Source organism: Peromyscus maniculatus, chromosome 5, assembly GCF_049852395.1.
Source record: "Peromyscus maniculatus bairdii isolate BWxNUB_F1_BW_parent chromosome 5, HU_Pman_BW_mat_3.1, whole genome shotgun sequence".
Lineage (NCBI taxonomy): Eukaryota > Metazoa > Chordata > Mammalia > Rodentia > Cricetidae > Peromyscus > Peromyscus maniculatus.
In genome coordinates this window covers 21,653,673-21,672,674 of record NC_134856.1, presented here as the reverse complement: position 1 = coordinate 21,672,674, position 19,002 = coordinate 21,653,673, and the positions used below count along the sequence as shown (strand labels likewise).

Below are 19,002 nucleotides of genomic sequence, written 5' to 3'. Positions count from 1 at the left end.
GAGAGAGAGACTAGCAAACAGACCATGACCAAAAGCAAATTTGAGGAGGAAAGGCCTTATTTGGCTTACACTTCCATATTGCTGTTCACCATCTAAGGAAGTCAGGACAGGAACTCAAGCAGGAGCTGATGCAGAGGCCATGGAGGGGAGCTGCTCACTGGCTTGTTCCCCACAGCTTGCTCAGCTGTCTTTCTTGTAGAACCCAGGACCACCTGCCCAGGAAAGGCCCCACACACAATGGGCTGGGCCCTCCCCCATTGACCACTAATTAAGAAAATGCCCTACAGGCTAGCCTACAGCAGGTCTTATGGAGGCATTTTCTCAACTGAGGTTCCTTCCACTCTGATGACCTAGCTTATGTCAAGTTGATGTAAAACTAAGCAGCACAGCATCTCTCCAGCCCCTCATCCTTTTTTAAATTTAATTTAATTTTTATTTATTTATTTATTTATTTATTTATTTATTTATTTATTTATTTATTTATTTATTTGGTTTTTTGAGACAGGGTTTCTCTGCGTAGCTTTGCGCCTTTCCTGGAGCTCACTTGGTAGCCCGGGCTGGCCTCGAACTCACAGAGATCCACCTGGCTCTGCCTCCCGAGTGCTGGGATTAAAGGCATGCGCCACCACCACCCGGCACTCCTTTTTTTTTTTTTTTAAGAATTTAAATACATTCTTGGGGGACACAAGCATATGTGTGTGTCACAGCATGAGTGTAGAGGTCAGAGGCCAACTTTTGGAAGTTGGCTCTCTCCTTACTGTTGTAGGATAACCTTTTTGTACACTGTGAAGATGTGGCTTTGCCAAGGTACTTTCTGATTGGTTTAATAAAGAACTGAATAGCCAATAGATAGGCAGGAGGAGGTTAGGCAGGGCTTCCAGGCAGAGAGAGAAAAAGAAGAGATAAATCTGTGCGCAGGAGAGAGATGCCAGAGGAGACGAGAGGAAGCAGGACATACAGGAGAGATAAAAACCACAAGCCCTGTGGCAGCATGTCATTAATAGAGATGAGTTAATTTAAGTTATAAGAGCTAGTTAGAAACAAACCTAAGGCCAAGCTTTCATAATTAGTAATAAGTCTCTGTGTTGTGATTTGGGGGCAGGCAGTCCAAGAAAGCCTGCTACACTTTCCACCATATGGATTCCAGGAATCGACTCAGATGGTCAGGCCTGCGACTTGGAGACTGAGTCTTCTTTCCAGTCCCCTCTCGTCTCTGTTTGTTACTTCTGCATCACTGTGACAGAAGTTCTGATATAGACAACCTAAGGAGGAACTGGAGGATTTCAGTCTTTAAAAGGCTGAGTGTGGTGGCACACATCTTAATCCTAGCACCCAGAGGCAGAGGCAGGCAGCTCGCTTTGAGTTTGAAGCCAATCTGGTATACAGAGCAAGTTTCAGGTCAGTCAGGGCTACAAAGTAAAAGCTTGTCTCAATAAAATAAAATGCTTCCACAGGCCGGGCGGTGGTGGTGCACGCCTTTAATCCCAGCACTCGGGAGGCAGAGCCAGGCGGATCTTTGTGAGTTCGAGGCCAGCCTGGGCTACCAAGTGAGTTCCAGGAAAGGCGCAAAGCTACACAGAGAAACCCTGTCTCGAAAAACGAAAAAAAAAAAAAAAAAATTGGAAATTGGAATCGTGCATGTGCTGACTGTCCCTAATTACCATGGTTTCTTGAAGTTCTCAGGTCCCAGGAAGGGGCTCTTCAGGGCAGGCGCTTCCTATTGGTCCCCCATCCATAATAATTGGCAGTTACTGGGCAGGATAGTGCTTGTCTTTAATCCCAGCACTTGAGAGGCAAAGGCAGGTGAATTCCAGGACAGCCAGGGCTATAGAGAGGCTCTGTCTCCAACAACAACAAAGAGGAAATGGCAGGTCAACAACTCCATCTCATCCTCTCTTTTAACTAGTTTATATACCACACTGGAGCCTAATATGGATGAGTCTATTCGAATCTCCCTTTCTTGTAACTCTGCCTTTACAGTAGGTTCCTACTGGGCCATTATCTCGGCCGCAGATGCATTTCTCACTACAGTCAGCAGCAGCCAGGCAACCCTGGCATGCACTCAGATTGCAAAATTTCTTCCAAACCTTGAACTGTTCTCAGGGAATCCCAATATACACAAGGTGGACTCCATTCACCAAGCAGGCATACTACCCCATACTGCTGATGGCATGACCGCTTGGTGATATGGTTAAGGGGAAGGTTTTTAGAGGGGGGGGAGGAAGGAGGGGGAGAGAATAGCTGAAATAGGAGGGTTATAGAAGAGTGAGTAGCTGGGGTTGTCGACGTCTGTTAGCTAGGGGAGTTTAGGGGAGGGAGGAGGTGAGAAGAGCTGGGATGCTGGCATGGACATATGTAACGGGCTCTTGTGGTACTGAGGGAGCCCAGAGGCCAGCATGCACTTTGGCATGCTACAAACTCCAGTCATTTGTTCCTTCTGCCTTTTGAAATTTGGGGAAACGGAGTTTCCTTTATACCTGACAAATATCACATAGACAAAGATTGGCATCCTGGAATTCCTTCCACGGATACTCCAACTTGTGATGGCTCATCCTTACACATCTCACTACCCAGAGCAAGAACCATGAAACTGCTGCTCGTAAAGTGCACTAACACTAGTACAGGGAAGGTCGGCTTATTGTCATCTCCTCCTCTGTGCTCCCTCAGGCTGCTTAACCTCGGTTACATGCCTGTCTAACCACAGCCAGAACCACACACGCACTCCTGACAACTCGTATTTGGAGCTGCCTGGTCCTGTTTCCTGCCAAATGTTGTGTCACAGACTTTTCCTGGGAAGACACGGCACAAAGGCATCGCCAATCAGAAGAAGAACCCACAAAAGACCAAAGTAGGGACAGCACCAAGGTCTGACCTGGTGATCCAATAGGAGACTGACTGGGTCAGGGTTACTTACAACCAGGAACAGAGATGACTCAAAAGCAGGTCGGAGTCACTTCTCACAGCTGGGGTCAGCGCCCTCCCCAGCAGTTGACTCCTTTTGTGAAGCTAAGGGGACTTCAGGATCTCCCATGCTTCTGGCCTTTTGTTTTTAACAGGCCTGGCGAAAATGAAGATATTCTAGAGAGGCTCCTGTATCTCTCAGTCTATCAGATTATGGCAATAATGGACCCCAAAGAAATGGGAATTTCCCCAGGAATCTCACGCTGGGCAAAGCCAGAGGGTAAAGTTCTCTTCTGGAAAGAAATTTCACACAGTTCTAACTTGTCAGACCGCTGAGACCAAAGCCCAAGACGGTGATGATGGGTCTGTGGTGGGCGGAGCCACACCTTGGCCCGGTCTGCCTAGATGTGAATATCCTTGTCCCTTTATTTAACTTTGATCTCATTTCAGGACTTGAGTGGTTCCTTCTCTAAATCTCTTTGTCCCCCTTCTGAAAGTGCCAACATTGAATAAATCTCCTTTTCCTGCTTTCTATTTTTTTTTAAGATTTATTTATTTTTACCTGTATGGATGTCTTGGCTGCATGCATGTAAGTCATGCACCACATGCATGCCCAGAGGTCCACGGTGATCCCTCCGTGGGGATGCTCCTTCCCTCAGACCTTCACCTAGCACTCACCCACATGCACACATTGTTTTTAATATAGTCTCACACTCTCCTAACTGGCCTTTGATTATGTAGACCAGACTACCTGTCTCTGCTTCCAGAGTGTTGGGATTAAAGGCGTTCGCCAGCACGCCTGGTCATAAATGTAATTTTTTTTATCATAAATGAAGAGCCAGTGCTGTGCAGCCCCGGGGTAATCGGGTAACCCCACCACTTGGAGATTACAAGGCGAGTCAGAAGTTCAGAGTCATCCTCAGCAATATAATGAGCTCCTGGCCAAACTGGGCTACAACAACAACAAACTTCTCAAACATCAATTGATCAAAGCTTTAAAATGACGAATCCGCCAAGCCTGGGCGGTGGCAAGTCAGCACTTCCGGGAGGGAGGGGCCTGGCAGCCATCTCGGATTGGGTCCCCCAGTGGGCGGGGCTTCTCCGCTTGACGGGCCGGAATGGGTGTGCCTGCGGGAATCTCAGCCAATCAAGGTGGCGAAAGTGCCTCGCCCCGCCTCGCGCAGGCGCCTTCGCTCCGCGGAGGCGGGCGCTCCGCGCATTCTCGGCGCCGGGTGTGCTTCCGGGCTGGTGGCGGCGTGACGTCAGGAGGAGGGCAGGTAGGTACGGGGTGCGGACCGGGCGGCGGCGACGGGGTGGCAGGACCTCGATCCCACCCCTGCGGCTTGGCGCGGGCGATGCGAGACCCGCGGACGCGAGCGGGTTCCCGGGGCCCCTAGCCGTCCTCACGCAGAAGATGAGCCTCCAAGCCCAAGTGTGGACACGGTGCTTAGGAACAGTAGCTTGAGGGCCGGCGAGGTGGCTTAGCTAGCAGTGGCGCTTGCGGCCAAGCCTGACGACATGAGTTCGACCCCCGAGCGTGGTGAAAAAAAAAAATCGATTCTTGTGGGGTGTTGTCTGACCTGCACACACTTCGTGGCACGCTCCCCGAACACACACAAAACAAATATAGTTTTTAAGGGGCTGGAGAGATGGCTTAACGGCTAAAGCTTGTGCTGCTCTTGCAGAGGACTGGGGTTCAGTTCCCGGAGCTCACATCTGCCTGTAGCTCCAGAGAATCCAACCCTCTTGCACTCACTTGTTCGTAAACATACATACACATAACTTAGTAATTTTTACGGGTGTTAGTAAGTAGGGGAAAGAGCTGAAATCGTCCTTGCTCTTTGTCCCATGCTCTTCTCAGTGCTTAACACCTGCGACGACTCCCAACCACAGCCTTCGCAGCTCCGTCCTTTAGGAAACTACTTTTTTTCCACATGAGGAAACCGAAGGTCAGCGGTAGCGTCTGGCCCGGAGTCAGGCAGCTGGGAAGCGCAGGGGAGACTGATGGGCTGCCATCTGCTCAGGCAGGTGAGGTCAGGAATGACTCTGATGACCTCATCCCTGTGCATCCACCTGAGCAGCCTGCATGTAACCTGACTGTGGAATTGTGACTAACCATCTTAAGGCTTCAGAAGCCAAGGCTGGGGGACCTGAAGTACAAGGCTAGCCTGGACTACATGGAGGGGCGTGTCTCCCAAAACATTCTAACACGGACCCCAAGCCCACACCGACTCACAAGCTGGATGTCTACACTTATTTCATTACGGCAAGCCCCAAAGTCATTCCTCCCGTTTTCATCCTTTTGTTTGTTTTGTTACTGCTTTTTGAGATAGGGTCTCGCTGTGTAGTTCTGACTGGCCTGGGCTTGCCGTGTAGATCAGATTGGCCTGGAACTCAGTCTGTACTCCTGGTTCTTCCCCGAGTGTGTGAGGCATGCGCCGTCACGCCCTGGACCGTACTCCCTCCTGACAGGTGAAGAAGTGAGAGCTCCAGGAAAGTCAGAGACCCAGGCAGCCGTGACCCCGACCTGGCGGGCACTTAAGTACTTGGCCATCGGAAGTATTTGGGGGAGGGGCAGCAGGATGCCTCAGTAGATGAGGACACTTGCTGCCACCCAGCCTGACAACCTGCGGTCCGTCTCTGGATCCACACGGTGGAAGGAGAGAACCGCCTCCTCCAGGTTGTCCTCTGACCTGCACACACTGTGACACATTCGTACCTGGACACTAACTTAGGGGTGGGAAGATGGCTCAGCAGTTAAGAGACATACTGCTTTTCTGAAGGTTCTGAGTTCAGTTCCCAGATGACTAACTGCTGCCTGTAGCTCCAGCTCCAGGGAATCTGCCATCCTCTCCTAGACTCTGTGTGCGCACACACACACACACAAAATTTAAATAAATTTTTTTTAAAAAAAGTTCTCAAGCCAGGCAGTGGTGACACACACTTTTAATCCCAGGAGACAGAGGCGGCAAATCTCTGAGTTTGAGACCAGCCTGGTCTCCATAGTGAGTCCAGGACAGCCAGCAATCTTACACAGAGAAACCTGTCTTCAAAACCCAAAAAAAGAAAGAAAAACTTTTTTTTTTTTTACATTTTACCTATTCATTTTGTATGCATTTGTGTGCATGGATATATGTCATGGCACGTGGAGATCAAGTGTGTTCTCTCCTTCCACCATGTGGACCCCAGTTTTCAAGTTTTAAGTGGTTGGGGAACCACATCTCAGCCTTTTGGTTAATTTAAGATCAAGTGTAAATCATTGAGCACATCAGAAGACAGGTTACACTTACGTGTAATTCAAACTTACAAATAAAAATAAAATTGGGAGCCAGAATGGTGGCTCCATGTGTCATAATAGCTGCCACATAATCCTGGAAGCCCAAAACCCTGGTAAATTTGAAAGGACACAAAATTGTCCTGGCCTGCACTTACGCATGTTGTACACACACACAATAATAATTTTTTTTTTTTTTTTTAAGAAATTGGTTCTCCCAAGGCCAGTTTTTTGCCTGATATCCATACGTGCTTTTAGCCTAGGGCAGTTGAGCACAGATATTCTGTGGTAAGAAGACAGAAATGTGTGTTATCCATCTGTCAGTTTTACCTGCCTGTGTTCACTCTAGACACCCCTCCTCCCCTATGCAGCTGTCCCCTCCCCCAGTTCCGACAGTTCTCTAACTTACATGAGTCTCTGTTGCTCACCCCATTAGCATTTATTTCAAGACTGGGTCTCTGTAGCCCTGACTGGCTTTGAACTTGATCCTCCCGCTTCCACCTTCTGAGTGCTAAGATTACAGGCATGTGCCACCACATGTGGTTTATGCAGAGCTTCCTGCATGCTAAACAATGCTATACTAACCAAGCCATATTCCTATCCCTTTTTTGTTTGTTTGGTTTTTCGAGACAGGGTTTCTCTGTGTAACCCTGGCTGTCCTGGAACTCACTCTGTAGACCAGGCTGCCTCTTCCTCCTGAGTGTTGGGACTAAAGGCGTGTGCCACCACTGCCTGGCTCTTATTTTTATTTTTTATAAACTGTATTTATTTTGCAGTGCTGGGGATGGAATCCAGGATCTTCTGCATGCTAAGCAAGCACTGTCCCCATGAGCTAGATCCCTAAACTGTTTTAGTTTTATTTTGACATTGCCCAGTATATTGCCCATGCTGGTCTTCAATTTGGACTCCTCCTATCTCAATCCTGTTATCCTTAGTAGCTGGGGTTATAAGAATTACACCTGGCTCCAAGAAGTGACTTTAGGTCGGGTGATTGCATGAGGCCTCTGGCATTCAAGAGAAACATCAAAAACTACATCTTTGAACCCAGGGCTAGGCCGACTCTAGGGCCCCTGCCTAGAACCCCCCAGTGAGGGGCAGGGAAGTCGGTCAGTGGTAGAGTGCTGTCTTGGTCTTTGTGAGGCTCCGAGTCCATCCCAGCAGTTTAGGAACAGTTTGGTTGCCTTGGCCTCTGCAGACAGCCAGGAACAGAGAGAGGAGAGGGGTGAGTGACCTTCGCCTAAGGCTGAGAGGCAGTAGGGCCTGTAGGTTTGATTATAAACTAGACTGGGAGCCTCTGGATGCCAGGGGATCATGACACAGTAGCACATATGAGAGACCCCTGCTGGGCCTGGGAGACTGTTCATTGACTTTCTACCAAGCCTACAGTCTGAGTTTGCTGAAAAGTTGAAGTGGGAAAAGAGAGAACTGACTCCTATAAGTTGTCCTCTGACCTCCACATGCTTAACATGCCATGCACATAACACATACAGGCACATAAAATAAGTAGTTTAGGATGTAAATTGAAAAGGAGCCCCTTGGGCTGGAGAGATGGCTTAGAGGTTAAGAGCACTGACTGCTCTTCCAGAGGACCTGAGTTCAATTCCCAGCAACCACATGGTGGCTCACAAGCATCCATAATGAGATCTGGTGCCCTCTTCTGGCCTGCAGTCATAATGCTGTATACATAATAAATAAACAAATCTTTAAAAAGAAAAGAAAAGGAGCCCCTTGCAGCTTCTGCCTCGGGAGCAGGACAGGCAGTAGGAATGGAGGCCTGGGTTAGGACACAGACCACCATCCCTGCTTGGTCACGCCAGCAGAGTCTGGAGCCCCATGGTTCTCTTACTGCCTTTCTGTCTGTCTCCCTCCCTCCCTCCCTCCCTCCCTCCCTCCCTCCCTCCCTCCCTCCCTCCCTCCAGGCTGTCCTTGGATGCCAGGTCACAACTCAGCCACTGTGAACTTCAAGACATAGGAAGAGCCAAGCCAGACCACCACACAGCCACATCTTGACAGAGCAGCAGCCTGTGGCCTCTGCAGCTCCTCAGGAAGGATACACCCCACCGCTGCATGCATTGACCAGGCCACTCTCCCAGTTAGTGAGGACCTGTAGGCAGCTCCCAAGATGGTGAGTAGAAGATTCCCAAGCCTGGGTTTCTCCTGGGTGCAGCACAGCCTCCAGGCAGCCCTGCCCTTCTCAGGCTCTTGTTGGTAGCCAGTGATTGTTGTGCATAGTGGTGGCAGACCTTTGCTGGGCACTCAAACCACCACCCAGCAAGTCCTCTGTCCATCTAGATCTTGCTCCCTCCTTGCCCCTCCCTTCCTTTCTGATGCCATTTAGCTGAGGATGATCTCAAACTTCTGACCCTTCTGCCTCAGAGATCAGTCGTATCCAAGTTCTGGGATTATGGCCGTTGCTGCAGAGCTGGGAACGGAGCCGGGGCCTCATGCTTGCTGGGCAGGCACCCTGCCACTGAGCCGCATCCCCAGCCGCTGTGAAGTGTGGGAGGTGTTCCTGCCCACTCCTTCTCCAGTGCAGTGCCACGAGACTGTCACCCTGAAAAGGAGGCCCTGCACTGCTGAGCTGAGCAGTCACTCTTGAAAATGTGTGGCAGTTGTACGCTTGTCTGTTGACTGTAGAGTGGGTGCACATGCATGTGTGGTAGCTTGGGGGAACAGCTTCTCCCCTTCCACCATGCGGGCTCCAGGGTTCACCCCCATCTCCTCAGCCCTAAGTAGTCACCCTTTGTCTTCCCCTCCTCACCGTCCCGAGAACCACTCGTCTGCCTTCAGACTGGACTCTCCCTGCCATGAGCATGTGTGCCGTCCTGTCCGGTCTCCCAGTCAGCATGATGTGTTCACGGTTGTCCCATGTACTGTGCCCAAGGCAGGGCTGGTCTCAGGACTCTAGGCAAGTGCTTACCACACTAAGTTACGGCTACAGCACTGGACCAGGATTTTGTTGTTGTTGTTTATTTTTGAGATTGTATTTTGATTACATTTCTCCCCTCCCTTTCTTCCTCCAAATTCTCTCATATATCCTCCCAGCTTGCCTTCACCTTCATGGCCACTTTTTTCATCCCTCTTTCTTACATGTATATATGTATTTGTAGATACAAGTATATTCCCAAATATAACCTGTTGAGTTCTTACAATGTTACATGTGTGTGTTTCCAGCGCTGACCATTTGGCTGGACAACCCATTGGTGTGTTTCTCCTCGGGGAAGGCTTCCTCTCCTGCTCTCGATTTCCCTCAGTTACCTGTAGTTCTTTGTGTGGGGTGGAGGCCTCATGGTCTCTCCCCACTTTGGCCTGTCTGTGGTGTCCTTGTTCAGCTCACATTTGGGTGATCGTGTTGGTTTACAGGTGTAACTTCTGATGTTACTAGGAGACACAATCTCACAGCAAAGTCCCTGATCCTCTGGGGCTGACCGTCTTCCTGTTCCCTCTTCCACAGAGTCCCCAGCCTTAGGTGTGGGAGTGGTTTGTAGATGTGACCACTGGGCTGTGGTTTTCCGTGGTGCTCTCTGTCTGTTGCAAAGAGAAGTTTCCTGGATGAGGGGTCAAGACCAGCAGCTCTCAGCCTGTGGTTGAGACCCTTTGAGAGTCACATGTCCCAGATCCCCTGCATTTCAGATACTTACATTACAGTTCATAACAGTAGCAAAATTACAGTTATGAAGCAGCAACAAAATAATTTTATGGTTGGGGGGTCACCACAACATGTGGAACTATATCAAAGGGCCTAGCATAAGGTCTGGCTTCCGTCCCTAGCACCCCATAAACCAGGTGTGTGCACATCTATAATACCAGCCTTGGGAGGTGAAGGCAGGAGGGTCATGGCCACCCTCAGCTACATAACAACATTGGGAAGGTTGAAAACCCTGGAGGAGGATGTGGGAAGTCTGGCGTGGAGTGAGGTGCTGTAGGCAACACAGCTCAGCTGGTCGGCATTCTGGTCAGTTGCTCCTCCCTGATAACTGTTTGAAGCGTTCTACTGTGAAGAACAAGTCCCGGGCTCTGAACAGCCCAGCACAGCCACCATGTCAGAGTGGACCTTCTGCTGGGACCCAGGTTTTGAGACCAGCTTGACAGCCCTAGCTGGGGGAGGGGTGTCTTTAAATGTATTTCATGGGTGGCCTAAGAGAAATGCTAGCAGGGCATTGTCATGCCAGCTCTCGCAATGCTGAAGCAGGGGGATTGCCTTGAGTTTGAGGCCAGCCTGGGCTATGGAATGAGATTCTGTCTCAAAAAAAAAAGGTAGAAATGGCTGTAACTGAGTTGGTGGGGTGTCTGTCTGTCTGTCTAGCGTAAGGTCTGGATTCCATCCCCACTCCCCCATAAACCAGGTGTGTGCACGTCCACAACACCAGCTTTGGGAGGTGAAGGCAGCAGCGGGGTCACGGCCACCCTCAGCTACGTAACAAGTTTGTGACAAGCTGGGCTACGGGAAACACTGTGTAAAAAGAGACAAGCCATTAGGAGTCCGTGGCCATCCCCACTTCTTTACTATTGCCTACAGCCCCCCAAACATGCAGCCACTCCTGTAAGACAGTGCGGCCTTGAGGAATTCCCAAAGCTGTAACGGTTGGTTTTCCAGCCAAGCTGCCCCTGTAGATCAGACCCTGGATAGAACATCTGATCTATCCAGTGTCTGATCTACACTGGTCCTGCACTGTCCTCTCTCGCTCACGCTTCCCCTCTGCTTCCAGGGCGAAAGGAAAGGCCAAAACAAGTACTATCCCCCAGACTTCAACCCCGAGAAGGTAAGCAGCTTCCACAACCCCTCAGCCTCAGGGACCAAGTGTCCCAAGTCACCCAGAGAAGACCCCAAGCCCTGCAGATGTGGGCAGGCTCTGCCCAGTTACCATGCCGGTGCATGTAACGTCCTGCTGTAGACGCTGGTGTCCCGGGGGCTCCTGGAACTGCTTCCTTCAGATACCCAGGACAACTCTGTCCCTGACTCCAAGCCGTGTACCTTACCAAGAGCTCCCTCCACACCTCCCACGGTGCTTGTAGGATGTCAGACTACAGCCCCTGCCCCCCGGGGAGGCCCTTGTCCCCCAGCAGTAGGAACAGCAAGGGAACAGGCTGCCCCAGTGTGGCCTTGCCGCACCTTCACTCACCCTTTCCGTACAGCATGGCTCTCTCAACCGATACCACAACAGCCACCCCCTTCGAGAACGGGCTCGGAAGCTGTCACAAGGCATCCTTGTCATCCGGTAAGGAACTATCCACCCCCTCTCCCAAGACCTCCACCTTGCATCAATCTCATGGCCCCGATTGATTGGCCCAGTGCTGCCAGGTTCTAATCCGTAAAGCAGGAAGACAGTGCATCAGTCAGCTATTGCTGCGTAACAAAACAATAAGTATTTGTTATTGACAAGTCTGGTGCCTCTTCTGGACTCGGAAGGGCGTGACGAGGCCTTATTTCTTCAGGGTAGGGGCTTGGTAGCTGAAGACCAGTTGGTCCAGTGGGGCCTTGGCCTGTATAGATAGGCTTTCCACGGTGGGTCTCTCTTCCAGCACACCAGCAGTATCATGGCTCCAAAAGAGTGACCAAAAGTGCCAGGACTCTTAAGGCCAAGACCCAGACCTGTCACACTTGTCCCTTCTTCCCCTTCGGTTGCCCAGTATGGATCCTGATTCCAGGACTGGGCCAGACTCTTGTTTTGCGTGGGACAAGCCACAGAGTGATGTGCAAGGACATGACCACAGAAGGAAGAGTGGCCAGCCAGGACTTCCAGATACTAGATGGCCTGAGGCAGGAGGATCACTGGGTCCAGGAGTTTAAGAACAGCCTGGAGAGCATAGCCAGAATATATCTTAAGAAGAAAGGGAGCAGCATTGGCTCAGTGGGGGAGGGCATTTGTTGCCTAGCCAGACAGCTGAATTTAGTCCCCAGAACCCACGCAGTGGAAGGAAAACCAGCTCACGACTGTCATCCTCTGACTGCCACACATACGAGATAAATAAGTAAACAATGAAAACTCTTGTCTCTTCTCTAGGTTTGAAATGCCATACAACATCTGGTGTGACGGCTGCAAGAACCACATCGGCATGGGTGAGTTCACCACCACCCTGCCTGCCCCTTCAGCCCCCCTGTGCCTGGTGCTGTGAGACCCCGAGACACTGTCACCCCCAAAACCACAGAGAAACCCTGTCTCAAAAAACAAACCAACAAACAGAAACAAGAAAACGGGTGAGAGACAAATGGCATGGGACATGTGGGGCACCCCTCCAGGAGCTGTGCCCTCTCCAGCTGCCCAAGAGCCCTCATGCCTTGTGGAGGCCTCATTCTATAGAACCTTTATTCCCAGCCCAACGAGGCCTGCCATTGAGCCTTCTCTTGGAATTGCTCATCCTGGGCAGGGGCAGGACCTCTCTGCAGTGAGCAGGGTCTCAGGACCTGCCCCTGGGTAAGGGCAGGGCAGGGATTTTCTTTGGATCTAGCACAGGCCAGAAAAGCAAGGACAGATGTTGCTATGGTAGGCTATGGGCAGACAGTGTCATGTCTGTGGCCGGCCCGGGCTCACCTGTTCTAGTCAGGCTCTGTCACTCAAGGTTGGAAGGCAGGACTGTATCACCTCCCAGGAAAGATGGACATTTGTGAAAGGAGTGCTGGAGGCTGACTTTCCACTCACTCAGGTAGCAGGTCTTTGCTTATTTGCAACAGAGTCTGACTGTGTCACCCAGGCAAACTCCACCTTGCCTCTGCCTCCCAAGTGCTGGGTCTCAGGTGTACCCCCAAATCCAGCTCTCCATTGACATTATTCCCAGAGCCCTGTGTGATCAGAATTACAGTCATCTCTGTTGACTAGATGGGAAACTGAGGCCCAGAGGGCTGAGGCACCTTACATAGGGATACACAGTGAAAGCAGGGTTGGAAGCTGAGCCTCCTGTTCCAGTCCACACTTTCCTGTGGCCTGGGTACTCCTGTGCCTCCCAAACCTCACTCTCCTGCCCTTCCGGGGCACCTGCCCTGCCAGACACCCAGCCACCAGCTTGTTCCCACCAGAGAAAAGCTGTCGCGGTGCCTCGGTCCCAGCCTCTCTCCCACCCTCTCAGGTGTGCGCTACAATGCAGAAAAGAAGAAGGTTGGCAATTACTACACAACTCCAATCTACAGGTAGGAGCGTCTGCTGGCACTTAGGACAGGCGTGCTAGCACAGGTCAAAGGAAGGGGAGAGAACGTGGCATCTCCCCCCAGAGCCGTCCTCTGTCAATCAGGGCTTGTCCCTCCCTCCTCCACCCCTTCATGTCCCCCCCTCCCCCAGGAAAAGCTCAGGCCCCCTCATTCACTCCGCTTCAGGCCATGCAGCCTCTGCCCCTTCACACGGGAAGGTAAATGGCCCCACCCCTGAGCTGTTCACACACCACCTTCTAAGAGACCTTTCCTAAAGCCATCACCTGTTAGGGGTCACTCTTCTCGGGCACGTGCTCATCTCAGGCACGTAGCCCCTCCCTCAGCAGACTGTCTACTCCGCTGACTAGCAACATCCCCAGCTGCTGCCACCAGCCTGGCACAGAGTAGCCAATAGATGGAAGGAGGGATGGGGGGGAGGTGGGAGGAGGGGAGGAGGGGAGGGAGGGAGAACGGGGTTGGCATATAAAATGAAAAAGAAAAATTTAAAAAAAGGTGGGGGAGTGGGTGGGAGGGAGGATGCCCAGGTGGTGACTAGTTGAGTGGGAGAGTGAATAGGTAGAGGATGGATAAAGGGGTGAATGATTAGTGGGTGGATTAATAGGTAGGTGGATAGATCTATAGATGCGTAGATGGACCAATGGGCAGGTAAGTGGATGGATGGATTAGTAGGTAGATGGACAGACATGTAGGGGGATAAATGGGTGGGTGAGTGGATGGACTGATGGGGGGTGGATGGACTGATGGGGTGGATGGACTGATGGAGGGTGGATGGACTGATGGGGGTGGATGGACTGATGGGGGTGGATGGACTGATGGGTGGGGTGGGTGGACTGATGGGGGTGGATGGACTGATGGTGTGGTGGATGGACTGATGGGGGTGGATGGACTGATGGAGGTGGATGGACTGATGGGGGTGGATGGACTGATGGGTGGATGGACTGATGGAGGGGTGGATGGACTGATGGGGGGTGGATGGACTGATGGGGGTGGATGGACTGATGGAGGTGGATGGACTGATGGGGGTGGATGGACTGATGGGGGTGGATGGACTGATGGAGGTGGATGGACTGATGGTGTGGTGGATGGACTGATGGTGTGGTGGATGGACTGATGGGGGTGGATGGACTGATGGGGGTGGATGGACTGATGGGGGGTGGATGGACTGATGGAGGGGTGGATGGACTGATGGGGGGTGGATGGACTGATGGGGGGTGGATGGACTGATGGGGGTGGATGGACTGATGGGGGTGGATGGACTGATGGGGTGGATGGACTGATGGTGTGGTGGATGGACTGATGGAGGTGGATGGACTGATGGGGGTGGATGGACTGATGGAGGTGGATGGACTGATGGGGGTGGATGGACTGATGGGGTAGATGGACTGATGGTGAGGTGGATGGACTGATGGGGTAGATGGACTGATGGTGAGGTGGATGGACTGATGGTGTGGATGGACTGATGGGGTGGATGGACTGATGGGGGGTGGATGGACTGATGGGGGTGGATGGACTGATGGGGGGTGGATGGACTGATGGGGGTGGATGGACTGATGGGGGGGTGGATGGACTGATGGGGGGGTGGATGGACTGATGGGGGGTAGATGGAATGATGGTGAGGTGGATGGACTGATGGGGGGTGGATGGACTGATGGGGTGGATGGACTGATGGGGGTGGATGGACTGATGGGGGTGGATGGACTGATGGGGGGTGGATGGACTGATGGGGGTGGATGGACTGATGGGGGGTGGATGGACTGATGGGGGGGTGGATGGAATGATGGTGAGGTGGATGGACTGATGGGGGGGTGGATGGAATGATGGTGAGGTGGATGGACTGATGGGGGGTGGATGGACTGATGGAGGTGGATGGACTGATGGGGTGGATGGACTGATGGGGGGTGGATAGGTAGGTGAGGAATGGGCAAATGAGTGAAAGAGCAGCCTTAGTGTCTGGGTGGTTGGTATGGAGACAGTCTGACTGTGTAGCCTAGGGAGTGTTGGGATCACAAGTGGGTGTCACTGCACCCTGCACCAGATGTTGGCCAGCCCTGGAGCATGCTGAGCAGGCGCTGTACTTTGGACCCCAGCCCCTTCAGTCTATGGTTGCCCCGTCTGGATGCAAGCCTGCTGTCTTTCTTGGGGTGACTGCTGGGTGCCTTGGGTGCTGCGTGATTCCTCAGAGTGTGTTACACCAAAGGAAGTGGGCGTGGTTCCCAGGATAGGACCACTGCATCCTAAGTCCAGGTCCTCTCCAGGTTCCGGATGAAATGCCACCTCTGTGTCAACTACATCGAGATGCAAACAGACCCTGCGAACTGTGACTACGTCATCGTGAGCGGTGCCAGTCGCAAGGAGGAGCGTTGGGATATGGAAGACAATGAGCAGGTGCTGACCACAGGTGAGCACCATCTGCTCGCCCATCCCACATGACCCCAGGCTGCTTCCCCAGAGTCATGCTTACGTGGTCCTTGCAGAGCATGAGAAGAAAGAGAAACTGGAGACAGATGCCATGTTCCGCCTGGAGCATGGTGAGGCTGACCGCAGCACACTGAAGAAGGCCCTCCCCACGCTCAGCCACATCCAGGAGGCCCAGAACGCCTGGAAGGATGACTTCGCTCTGAATAGCATGCTCCGCAGGCACTTCCGGGTGAGGGGCCCCACAGTGGACATCAGCAGACCCAGACCTGTGCCCCACATCCCACTTGCAAGCTGGTCATTTCCCCTCTGAGCCCCAGGCTCCCTGTGTACAGCAAGCACATAGTCATGCTCCTGCCTCATTTCTGCCTGCTATTATAACATTCCACTGACTGAGAAGTTTATATACTAAAAATGTATTATTCGCTGCTATACAAGCTAGCATTAAGGCATCTACAAATTGACTCTGTACAGAGTGCCTGGTCGGGTTCCTCAGAACTTCCTGCTGGGTCCTCAAGGGGCAGACAGGACACGCAGGCTCCTTATGGACTGATCCCGTGATCCCGTGATGAAGGCGAGCCCTCACAACCTGGTCGCCTGCCCAAATCCTCATGTGGTCAACCATCACACAGTGAACTAAGTTTCAACATAAGCAGGGAGCCAGTTTTGATGATATCTGTCTGTGGTTACAGCCACTCGGGGGACTGAAAATGGGAGGCTCCCAAAAGCCCAGGAGTTGGAGACTAACCTCAAAAACAGAAAGCTGGGCCGGTTGGCTCATGCTTATAACCACAATGCTCAGAAAGCTGAGGCAAGGGTACTACTTCAAGTTCCAGGTCCGTCTGGGTTGCCGAGGGAGACCTTACCCCCCACCTCCAAAAAAAGAGGGGTGGGTAGAAAAAATTCTAGAAACTCAACATTGGCAGTGTGGCCAGGCTTAAGTGTGGCATTAAATTTCCTGTCTCCTGTGTGGACCTCCCAAGTACTGGGATCACAGGCATGGGCCACCCTACCTTCTTTATCATCTTATGGAATTTATCTAGTGGGTCACACCTGCAGCCCATCATTGATCAAAGTGTGTTGTAGCACATGGCCATCGTTTTGTCATGAATGCATGAGGGACAGAACACAGGACACTGACATGAACCCCTCCACTTGGGTCCCCTTTTGCATCACAGTGCTGTATGGGCCCTTCCCTTGCTTCAGTGTCAAGGGAGAAACTGAAACCCAGTGCCAGGAGTGAGACCTGTGGGTGTCAAGGAGGCAGGGCTCTGACCTCCCTCCCTGTGTGTCACACCCACCCCCAGGAAAAGAAGAGAGCCATGCAGGAGGAGGAGGAGAAGGACCAGGCGCTGCAGGCGAAGGCCAGCCTCGCCATCCCTCTCGTGCCGGAGTCGGAGGACGACCGGAGGCTGGCCGCGCTGCTGAGGTTGCACACGCTGGACTGTGAGTGGTGCCACTGGGCCAGGAGGTCCCTGGGAGGCAGAGGTTGCACGCAGGGTTTGGGGCCCCTGCTCCCTAAGGGGCCCTGTTGCTCAGTGGTGGGGAGGAAGCTCAAGGCTTGGGGTCTGGTCTACGCACACTCTGCCCCTGAACCCCAGACCCTGTACAGTAGTAACCCTTCTTCTCCACAGCCTATGAGGACAAACAGAAACTGAAGCGCACCGAGATCATCCACCGCTCTTGGTTCCCCTCGGCCCAGGGACCCAGTGCCAGCAGCAGCAAAGCTAGCACCGTCCTGAGGAAGCTGTGCCAGGGCCGCAGACCAACCCCCAGCACCACAGGCACAGTGGGGGACCTGGGCATAGTAAGGAGAAGGTCTCGAGACGTTCCAGGAAGCCCCCAGAGGGCTGCAGACGGTCCCCTGCCAGCAGAACCGAGAGGGCCACCAGGAACCACCCAGGATGGCCCTCAAGAGCCAGCAGAGGCCCCTAGGACCAGCGAGACACCAGAATCCAACAGGAACTGTAGAGAGCAGGCCTTACCCCTGGGTTCCTCCCAGGAGGACCTCCTGCACCCCAGCACCCCCAGTGCCTCCCTGGTGGCCGACTACTCAGACTCAGAGAGCGAGTAGGGGAGTCAGAATTCTGGGGACCGGACGCCAGGACCCGGACTCAGCGAGACCTTACGGACTGCAGGCCCCGTGGCTACAGCCCAGCCAGACCTCTCTCCCTCTACAGATCATTATTTATTGAGTCTTGGTGAGGATGTCTGCCGGGGGTAGCCGCTGACACCCTAACATTAAAGCCCTGTTCTCTGTCCCTGGCTTGGGTTGCTGAAGTCACCTAGTAGCTGCCCTCCTTCACCTCCACCAGCTAGACCGCTGCTGTGACAACAGCGTCCCCACAGGACAGGAGGAAGGTTGGCCATGGCCGCCATGCTGTGGCGGTGGTGGCGGCGGCGGCAGGGAATACCTTCGATCCTAGCACTCAGGAGGCAGAGGCAGGTGGATCTGAGTTCGAGGCCAGCCTGGGCTACAGAGTGAGGTCCAGGACAGGCACCAAAACTACAGAGAAACCCTGTTTTGAAAAACCAAAAAAGAAAAAAAAAAACAACAAAAGGTTGGTCATGGCCTGGGGTGGCCTCCTGAATGAGGGAGCAGGGACTGCATAGGAAGGTTAAAGAGGGCCAGGCTGCTGGAGCCACAGAAGTAATACAGGGGGAGGCAGACAGGACACCCAGCCTGCAAGCCATAGGCTGCTGTGAGCCACTCATGATGACCCGACCACCAGAAATGCCCTGGTCCCACCAGTGACCAGGTGTGTGCTGGCACACACCTGTTACCCTGGCACCCCAGCAGTAGAGTCAAGGTGTGGTCCAGTCCAACCTGGGCTAAATAGAGAAATCCATGTTTTGCTTTTTTAAGATAGGGTTTCCGCTATCCCTGGCTGTTCTGGAACTCACTGTAGACTAGGGGAACTCAGACTCAGAGCTCTGCCTCTCAAGTGCTGAGATTCAAGTCTAAGATTGATTGATTTGTTTATTTTTAAAGCTTTATTTATTATGTATACAGCATGTATGACTGCAGGCCAGAAGAGGGTACCAGATCTCATTACAGATGGTTGTGAGCCACCACGTGGTTGCTGGGAATTGAACTCAGGACCTCTGGAAGAGCAGCCAGTGCTCTTAACCTCTGAGCCATCTCTCCAGCCCCCCTAAGATTTATTTTTAATTAAGTGTTTTCATGTACGAGTATGTTGCCCCAGTGAGGTCTGAAGAGGACCCCTGTAACTGGAGGTAGAGCCAGCTGTGAAGCCACCTGGGAACC

At 52.4% G+C, this 19,002-nt stretch overlaps 1 protein-coding gene across 2 annotated transcripts; it reads left to right on the top strand.

The window, feature by feature from the left end:
• The first annotated feature begins 4,046 nt into the window (after positions 1–4,046).
• Yju2b (YJU2 splicing factor homolog B) lies at positions 4,047–17,993 on the top strand. 2 transcript variants are annotated; one of them, XM_042277428.2, is made up of 10 exons: positions 4,047–4,178; positions 8,095–8,300; positions 10,885–10,938; positions 11,312–11,394; positions 12,181–12,236; positions 13,241–13,301; positions 15,575–15,717; positions 15,794–15,966; positions 17,042–17,180; positions 17,369–17,993. In XM_042277428.2, exons 2-10 carry the CDS (start codon positions 8,298–8,300, stop codon positions 17,806–17,808), a joined length of 1,152 nt encoding a protein of 383 aa, XP_042133362.1. In that variant the 5' UTR covers positions 4,047–4,178; positions 8,095–8,297; the 3' UTR covers positions 17,809–17,993. The 2 variants fall into 2 exon arrangements, with proteins under 2 accessions (XP_042133362.1, XP_006993156.1); XM_006993094.4 differs by having other exon boundaries at positions 4,171–4,929.
• Positions 17,994–19,002: the final 1,009 nt, after the last annotated feature.